A 9,232-nucleotide genomic window follows, 5' to 3' on the forward strand; every position below is an offset into this window, starting at 1 on the left:
AATTTTTTAGTTTAAAATTACCTTCTTAAATAATAAAGACTTATTTTGATGGAAAATTTTAAAATCAGTCCAATGGGCTGACAATAATGAGTATGTGAATGTGTATTAAAAGGTGTATAAAGTACACAAAAATACGTCTTTTCCTTGTCTTTAAGTGTGTTTATTGTCGGCCTACTGAACTGACAATAGCGAGACCGTATTTTGATTTCCGGAACGGAGCCTGAACCTCTCTCTCTCTCACCAATAATTCTCTCTCTATTGTCAGAGCCGACGACTCCTCTGTACAGAGTCTGTCTATTTAAACCCCCTGTATGGTCGCTCTCTCCTTTACCTGTATCGTCACCTCTCTCTCTCGATCGAAACCCTAGAATTTCACCTTCAACAATTCCAAGCCTACCCTATAAACCAAAACCAAACCCAAACCCCCCCCCCCCCCCCCCCTCACAACCACAATTCATTCGAATCAAATCCAGATTTACCCAATTCGTCTCAATCTCCCATCCAAACCCTAGATCCGATCAAATTTCCAATTTTTTCTTGACAATTCAATTACACCCGTCATCTCCATTTCTTTCTTGATAATTCAATTTCCCATCCAAACCCTAGGTCCGTATAATTCATCGATCGTGCATGGGCATGGGGAGGGTTTACAGAGAAACCACGAAACCCTCGTCCTCCTCCTCGTCACCGTCGCCGCCTCCACTCACATGTTCCACGGCGATAACCCAGACCGTAAACGGGTCGCACCAGTTCAAGATAACCGGGTACTCGCTCGCGAAGGGGATAGGGGTGGGGAAGTACATAGCGTCGGACACGTTCGACGTGGGCGGGTACTCGTGGGCGGTCTACTTCTACCCGGACGGGAAGAGCGTGGAAGACAATGCGGGTTACGTGTCGCTGTTTATTGCCTTGGCCAGCGAAGGGACGGATGTGAGGGCGCTCTTTGAACTGACCCTTTTGGATCAGAGCGGGAAGGAGAGGCACAAGGTTCATACCCATTTTGGGAGGGCGTTGGAGAGCGGGCCGTACGCGCTCAAGTATCGCGGAAGCATGTGGTAACGTTTCGTGGTTTTCAGTTCTTGATATTGAATCGGGGTTTTTATTAGATTCTTGGGTGGCAGAGGCGTGATTTGATTTGTATTTAGTTGGGGCCCGATTCACATGTATTTCTATGTTGGTAACAGAAAGTATAATCCACAAGTTGCATGAGGATAGACGAAATTATATGTATTTATACATAGTCACCCCTTAATTTTGTCCGCCCCTGATTGTGGGTGTCAGCCTCTTTCCTTCAATTGCATATGTTGTTGTGTTGTATTGTAGTACTACTGTCTAGTTAATAGAATTTTACTTAAATGCGGAGGCCAAATAGAAGGGTAGACAATACAACTTCTTGTTGTTTAAAGTTCGGTTTAACTTTATGTTCTGTGCTTCCAGCTACGATAAATTTACATTCCCAGTGTTCTGTGGTATGTTAGTTAGGAGTAACGAGCTTGCATGAGAATTAAAGGTGTGATATTCAGTGCTATGCACTCTGGGATATTTTTATGAAAGATTGCAATATGTGGTTATACAAATATATTTGTGACTATACGAGCGATAAAAAAAAAGTGATTATGCAAGCATGTCTTTCAGCTAACCTAATTTGCTAGTATGGTGCTTATGTGTACTTGCTAACCTGTAACATTATTAGTTCTACGTATCTGCATTTTTCAATTGGCATGCCTTCACTAGGAAATTCTATGATTGTGAAGAATTTTATCCATTCATGGAAGATGTTTTTACTTATCGGTGAATGAGGTATGCCTGGATAGCGGGTGTATATGGTTCGTAACTACTCCTGCCAATGAGATTGGGCTGGTCTCGAAGAGTTGCATCTCTTCTTGTTTTTAAGCATTATTTTGCAACTGTATTTCCTTTTTCCCATGGATCGTAATGAGCTTCATTTTCATGGGTTCTTTTTTATATGTTCTCCAACTCTTCTTCCATAATCATTGTCTACTAAGTAAGGGCTGATAAATTTCCCCCAACACATGAACCTTCAACTCCCCTCCCGCATGACCACCATCACCAGGAGGGGAAAACAGAGAGAGATGTATTTTTTTTGGTCTAGAGAACCAATTGATATAGAAACCATTTTAAACAGTTTGACAGCAGAGATCTTGGTTTCGATGGTGGTCCCATGGGCTCATCGTTGAGATCATCATATGTCATTTGGTTTGAGGTCTTCTTTTGTTGCCTGGCCTGAAATAGCTTGAGATCATCATATGTCATTTGGATTGAGGTCTTCTTTTGTTGCCTGGCCTGAAATAGTTTAAAGTTTTGATCTTTGCTTTATATCGTAACATTATTTGAATGGAATGGTGCATGGATGGCATCAAAGCAGTGACTTTACTTTATCAAATGGAAAAGTATGGATTGCAAGAATTGCTCAAGTTGATGAGTCATGTTAGAATTGCGTTTCAGACTAGGTAGACAGCACTCAAACATATGCTAGTATACATGGTAAAGAAACCAAAGAAGCTTACCAAGAGAGGGAAATTTTTAGAAAGGGTTGTGGAACTCGATTATAGAAAGGAATCATCGCATGTACTGGGTGGTTCATGCAAGATAAGATATAAATATGGCAGATGCCTCCCATGGAAACCTTTCCGGAGTCGCCATAAAAAATCTTATGATATTTACAAAATTATAAGTCTAGGATGCAACCGTTGCATGAAGAGTTGTTGAGGAGGATACTGTGACTGGTTTATCTACCTATCTTTCATTAGTTGGGATGGAATGGAGATTGTTCATAGTTTAGCTAGCAGCCCTACACTGTAAAAAATTGTGCGTTAGATGCTTTATTTTGAGATTATGTGCTGCAAAGTGTTTTCTTGTGACTTAAGGTTAATGGAAATTGAACGGTTTGCTCCCAACTTTGGTACAAAATAGTGAGCTCAAGCAGTATTGCTAGAAGCCTAGAACTGTTATGGCGTGCAATTATGCAACATAATTGTGAATCTACTTTGGTCGTATGCTTAGCCATGATTGTTGATTTGTTGTTTCTATGTTTGGAGGACACTTGAGGGTCGAAAATTGGTATGTGTATGTAATTTAGACTTGATATTCTATTGTTTATGGAGTTCTGATATTTTCATACCTATGCTATTGGAGATTGGCATTAGTTTATGACTTGTACTGAGCATTGGGAGATGAACTTGGATAGAATGTCATGTGTTAATTGCTTACTGTTGCAGGGGTTATAAGAGGTTTTTCAGAAGAAGTCTTCTGGAGACATCCGACTACCTTAAAGATGATTGCCTTTCAGTTAAATGCATTGTTGGTGTTGTTAAGTCGCACACAGAAGGCCCTAAGATCTACTCTATTCCAGTACCCCCATCTGACATTGGGCAGCATTTTGGACAGCTACTGGAAAGTGGTAAGGGGACGGATGTAAACTTTGAAGTTAGTGGAGAAACATTTGCTGCCCACAAATTGGTACTTGCAGCTCGCTCGCCTGTTTTCAGGGCTCAACTTTTTGGGCCTATGAAGGATCAAAATGCACAGTGCATCAAAGTAGAAGACATGGAGCCTCCAGTTTTTAAGGTAGTCCATTTTCTTTTCATCGCGTTTGTGCAGTTTTATCCCTCTGTCAAGCCATGGTCCTATATGGCCTGATTTTGATGTTCACATTTTTCATGCACCATGAACTCTGTCTTGAAAGAACATAACCCGTTTATGAGCTTTCTTATAGTTCATGCATTTTTTTACGACTTTTGTATGGTTTATTGTCTATGCAGTTGCTTTTTGGAACTTAAAGGTCGCCAAAAATGGCAAGTTTATTTGCATAATGAGTTTGTCCTTTGACGATTATGTTACCTTCAACTTGTTTATTGATTCCTTTCTATTTCAGCGTGTTCATGACCTATTTATGCTGATATTGTTTATTTTTATATTCTGCGGGCCATTTTTATCTGTAGAAATGTGGATTGCTGTTTGTATACAATAAGACCCAACCCAACCCTACCCTACTTAAACAAGTAATTGATATTTGGGTTGGAACTTTTGCCATCATAATTAGATGAGGATTGATCGAACAACAGAAAGGGAGACAATTAACCTTGTGGATGATAAGGGATATTGTAATCACTCTAAAAGGCCACTTTTCCGCTTATTAGACGAATTTTCATCTATGAAATGATAAATTTTGGGTCTATGCCTATTTAGATGGGAAGATCTTTTTCCTGTAATAGGTAAGTTGTTTAAGGAGACAATTGTGTGGAATGCGATTTAAGCCTCTCAGTGTCCCCTATGGATATGTGTATGCAGGCCAAAACTGGTTGCAGTTTTGCGTGGAAATGGGGAAATTTGGCTGAATAGACAAGTTATATCTTTAAACAAGTACGGAAAAAAACTTGTCTTGGTGACCATGGCAATTCTCGGATTATTTACAAAATTCTCTTATACGTCTCATTGGCAATTACAAGATTCGTCATAATGACCACGTTGTTTGCATGCATCTCATGCCAGCTTGCATTTGTGTGTGTTTTGTTGGGATTGGTCTCACTCGTGTGTTTTTTTGTTTCTTCTTATTGTGCTTTTTGGTTTTGCAGGCTTTACTTCATTTTATTTACTGGGATGCATTGCCGGACATGGCAGAACTTACTGGTTTGAACACGAAATGGGCGTCTGCTTTGATGTCCCAGCATCTGCTTGCTGCTTCTGATCGCTATTGTTTAGACAGGCTCAGGTTAATCTGTGAGGCTAGGCTTTGTGAAGATGTTGCCATAAACACTGTGGCAACCACACTAGCCCTTGCGGAACAACATCACTGTTTCCAATTGAAATCTGTGTGTCTTAAATTTGTTGCGATGCCTGAAAATCTCAGAGGTGATTTTCCACCATTACAGATTTTCCTTTTCATCCTTTGTTTTTAATCTTGGATTTGAAATTCAACTAGAATTCAGTTCTTTTTTTTATGGGATAAAATTGTGGTCAGTTAACTGTACAAGAAATGGCAGAAACTGATTTTGGAGATAATCCCTCCTATTTTTCTAGTATCTCATCTTTTGGGTGATTTTTCTGAACCCCTTCCCTTGCACTTCTACAAAGAGATTTCTAGACCTGTATCACCTGCCAATGTCTTTAGCATGAATGAAAAAGTTGAGAGAATTCAAGTGCTCATGTTTATCTCTCGCAAGTTGGTTTCATCATTTTATGTGCGAGGATCAGTATGACTTGAAATTGTCCCTTCAGCCCTTCTCAGAATTCTCTTGTTGCTAAGCATGCTGTTTTTGTATGTTCTTTTCCAGCCGTGATGCAGACAGATGGTTTTGAATACTTAAAGGAGAGTTGCCCCTCTGTCCTGACTGAACTCTTGGAGTTTGTGGCTAGAATCAACGAGCACTCTCTCATGGCCAGCAAGCACGGGAATGAGGTTCTCCTTGATGGAAGTGATGTTCATGGTAGACGCGTTAAGCAAAGACTCTGAAATTTGGTTTGTACCGTTGGATTGACCAAAAGTGGGGAAAAGGAAAAAGAAATAAGGTAGCAGAAAGCTCTCTCTAGGGTTAGAAACACTTGGCCAGCTTTTGGCTTTAACAAATTGCTAGAGATGTAAATGTAGCGTTCACTTGGTGTACTAGGCTATCTTGTAATTCATTGTAGTTCTCTCTCTCTCTCTCTCTCTCTCTCTCCCCTGTAGTATTTGTGGCTTCCAATTGCAAGATTGTTCATCTCTCTCTCTCTCTCTCTCTCTCTCTCTCTCTCTGGCTTCCAATTGCAAGATTGTTGTTCATCTCTCTCTCTCTCTCTCCCCCCTGTAGTATATGTGGCTTCCAATTGCAAGGTTGTTGTTCATTTCCTGTAAACTGCTAGTCCCTCTTTCCTTTTTTTAGAATCCAGTATTCTATTTTGAGTGAAAGTTGATACATTTTTCATTATATTCATAAAAGTATATTTATTTAAAAAGTTAGTGAGTAAAAGTGTAATGATGATGTCTTCATAGATAGAAGATAAGTAGAGACGATGGAAGTAAAAATTGATGTACAGAGTGTTCGATGATTCTTCCTAATAAATTGAAGTTACGAAGTAAAACATTTAAAAATGGACGGATGAAGTATTTATCTAATGAAGTTCTTATTACTCCAAAGAAACCCAAATGAATCCTCTTGTGATATTGCTCCAACCAACACCGAAGGTCAAAGCATCCGTTAAATGGATAACAAAGCAGATTTGGTCCAACATGAACAAAAAGAGAAATGCTACGGTGAAAATACTACCCTTATTTCCTCATCCGATTCAATTCGAATCATGGAAGGAATGTTGCAAAAAACAAATGTGTAATAGAGGGTAATGTTCAATCACTCTCATTTAAGGAGGGTGAACAAAATTAATTTCGTAGACTACACATTAACTAAAGCACAAGACAACCAAATTAGAGACGTCCTACCTATAGATAATTAACCAAGAACAACAATACACCAGCAAATACGGACTGTCCACATTTAACTAAAAGAAAAGTGATTTTGGCACTCCACATTTAGCCATGGACACTCCACTTATTGTTTTTATCCTATGTGAAATTATCAAATTACCATTTATTTTGTTAGTGTGGATTGTTAGTGTTAATCCACTTTAAAGGGTATTGTTGTAATTTCAAATAAAAAAAAGACAAAAATAAAATAAAATGGAGCGCCAATGGCTAAAATTAATTTCCTAACTAAAATAAGATGAACATTATCTATTATATTTAGAATCCATACTAGGTCCCACTCAATAGTCAAAGTCATTTTTTAACATTTTAACATTTTAATTGTTTATTCAAAATACACCATCTCAATTAGACATTCTTAAGTGCTTAATCAAACTAATCTAATTTTTTGAAGACCATGTTATCCGATAAAATACTTTTAAAAACTGAGAATGGACTATTGTACATTTTACTATTGTCATTTTAGTTGAGTCTTTTATGCCTACTTCTTGCCTATTGTCATTTTAGTTGAGTCGGTAGTCACTGCAGGGGATATCGTATTCGTATGGTATGATCTCGTGTTTTGCGCTGCAAATGGCATGTTTGGCCATAAAAACAGTTTGTTCTCTTGATTTTGCTCTCTTGGACAATCCAAGATCCAAAATGGTGTTCCTAAAATATCAATGACCTCTTCCTGTATTTCACCCTATAGGTATATTTGCCCTAAAATCTCTTGGATTAAATTGCCTCTTTTAACGGTTTAAACTTCCAAATATTGTTTGATCCTTTCATGAATGCTAATGAGGCTCACGACTTTGCCCTCTCTGTCTGACTTTTTTTGGTAAAGAATTGTAACAAAGGGTAATATATATGCAACTTTCCATGTTCTGAAAGAGAATTCAGATTTTGTGGATTTACCAGATTAGGTAAGGAGAATTTCTCTTGATTTTAAGCCTAACCATAAATACAACGATCAATCTTCTCCATAAATGCACTGATCCTCTCTCTTCGTTGAACTCAAAGAAATTTCATCTCTCTCTCTCAATCTCTCAAAACAAGATTCATTATTGATCGATCACTTTCCTTTGTCACGCCTCAAAAGAGTGAAGATACAAACTAATCCCTGTTGGTTTGTGGCTAATAAAGTCCTTTTCAATGGACGATTGTGCTTCTTTTCCGGTAATATGCAGATTTTTTTTTTTTTTTTGAAACGAATATGCAGATTAATACTCCCCACTATATTGTTGGCCTTCGTAGTTTTTTTTCTTTTTTTTTTCCGTGTGTGCAGTTTTTTTTGGTAGACTTCTTAATGGTCTCTTTGATTGTGTGCTATTGCAGACTTGCATTTTGAAAGTGAATGTGGGGAGTTGTGAGGAATGTGCGGCGAAATTGAAGAAGTACTTGGCAAAAGTTGACGGTACTCTTCTCAATAGGACATGATTTCCTCCGACCTTACCTAAAATGATGATTCACGCGTTTCGTGATTCATATAGTTTTATTTACATTGCACAGTAGAAGTCGAATGGAACTTAAACAAAAGTTTCTTCGTCACAATAAATTCGTCGCGCTATGGGCCATGGCCGTGCGTGTGCTCTAGACTTGGGTTAGAGCAAAGTCTCATTCTCTTATTTTGTAGTTATATACTAGATTTGTTTGTTCAAGTTACACTCATAGCTTTAATTCCACAACTACGAACTAAACTCGAATTAATTTGTTTTTGGTTTCATTGTTAGGAGTTCATGGAGTTGATGTTGATGCAGAAAAAGGGCTAGTGAGAGTATCAGGCCCAGTAGACCCGAGAAAATTAATTAGGAAGCTTGCGGAGAAGAAGATGAAAGCAGAGCTCTTATCATATGGGGATCCAATCATGATTAGCGAAAACAAGAATTGCGTGGAAATGCAAAAGAAAAAGGCGATTCATGTAAGGAAAGATTACCATGATTTTGATGATTATGTCCCAACAAAGATATATGAAGATTTTGAGTGCAGAGACTCCAATTGCAGATTTGAACAAAAGAAACCAATTATGCACGGCAATGATCACTACGTGCCAATGGTTAAGCTCCACCCTCCTAACCCTTATCGGCTTCCCCCTCCTAACCCTTGTCGGTTTCCCCCTCCTAACCCTAACCCTTATCGGCTTCCCCCTCCTAACCCTTGTCGGTTTCCCCCTCCTAACCCTTATCGGTTTCCCCCCGCTCCACCAAATTTGCACCATCCCGGGTACTATGGAAGACCTTTAGTGCCTCAGTATGACCATGGTGGTTGTCGCTTGGGTACTGACCTCCCCTATCGGTTTCCCCCTCCTAACCCTCTTCAGTTTTCCCCTCCTAACACTCATTGGTTTCCCCCCGCTCCACCCAATTTACACTATCCACAGTACTACGGCGGACCTATAGTACCTCAGTATGACAGCAGTGGTTATTGCCGGGGTGCTGACCATGATGCTAGTTGTATGTGGCCGTCGTTGCAACCACTGCCGCCTTATGATCATTACGGGGCTAGGCATATACCGACAAATAATGATTTTACTCACTTCTTCAGTGATGAGAATGCTGCGGGTTGCACTGTCATGTGAGTTGTAGGAGCCAAGTTCATAAGTGAGATAATAAGCAGAGAGGATTTGAATTCTGCAATTCTCACTTGAAGTGGCATTTTTTTTTGTGATCAGACACTATTGTGAGGGTCCTTTTGATATCTGACAGATTAATTGTAAGTAAGGTGCTTCACCATATGAGATTCCGGTGTATTTTCATATATGTTGCTGCATTTTTCTTG

General features: G+C 39.1%; 2 protein-coding genes across 2 annotated transcripts; both read left to right on the plus strand.

The window, feature by feature from the left end:
• Window positions 1-228: 228 nt before the first annotated feature.
• Window positions 229-5,721, plus strand: LOC131313199 (BTB/POZ and MATH domain-containing protein 2-like). Its single transcript, XM_058341375.1, has 4 exons — window positions 229-1,055; window positions 3,240-3,588; window positions 4,596-4,872; window positions 5,295-5,721. The coding sequence occupies exons 1-4, from the start codon at window positions 631-633 to the stop codon at window positions 5,471-5,473; spliced, it is 1,230 nt and encodes a 409-aa protein (XP_058197358.1). The 5' UTR covers window positions 229-630; the 3' UTR covers window positions 5,474-5,721.
• Window positions 5,722-7,609: 1,888 nt separating this feature from the next.
• LOC131313168 (uncharacterized) lies at window positions 7,610-9,032 on the plus strand. Its single transcript, XM_058341314.1, has 3 exons — window positions 7,610-7,633; window positions 7,793-7,871; window positions 8,188-9,032. Exons 1-3 carry the CDS (start codon window positions 7,610-7,612, stop codon window positions 9,030-9,032), a joined length of 948 nt encoding a protein of 315 aa, XP_058197297.1.
• The last annotated feature ends 200 nt before the right edge of the window (window positions 9,033-9,232 follow it).

Source organism: Rhododendron vialii, chromosome 13a (assembly GCF_030253575.1).
Source record: "Rhododendron vialii isolate Sample 1 chromosome 13a, ASM3025357v1".
In the NCBI taxonomy this organism is placed as follows: domain Eukaryota; kingdom Viridiplantae; phylum Streptophyta; class Magnoliopsida; order Ericales; family Ericaceae; genus Rhododendron; species Rhododendron vialii.

What these genes read in the sequence shown, in the direction of transcription:
- LOC131313199 (XM_058341375.1), top strand. Translation starts at nt 631, where the DNA reads ATGGGCATGGGGAGGGTTTACAGAGAAACCACGAAACCCTCGTCCTCC. An exon ending in AAGTATCGCGGAAGCATGTG is followed by an intron (nt 1,056 to 3,239) that starts GTAACGTTTCGT and finishes TTACTGTTGCAG; the next exon opens with GGGTTATAAGAGGTTTTTCA. An exon ending in TGGAGCCTCCAGTTTTTAAG is followed by an intron (nt 3,589 to 4,595) that starts GTAGTCCATTTT and finishes TTGGTTTTGCAG; the next exon opens with GCTTTACTTCATTTTATTTA.
- LOC131313168 (XM_058341314.1), top strand. Translation starts at nt 7,610, where the DNA reads ATGGACGATTGTGCTTCTTTTCCG. An exon ending in ACGATTGTGCTTCTTTTCCG is followed by an intron (nt 7,634 to 7,792) that starts GTAATATGCAGA and finishes GTGCTATTGCAG; the next exon opens with ACTTGCATTTTGAAAGTGAA. An exon ending in GTACTTGGCAAAAGTTGACG is followed by an intron (nt 7,872 to 8,187) that starts GTACTCTTCTCA and finishes TTTCATTGTTAG; the next exon opens with GAGTTCATGGAGTTGATGTT.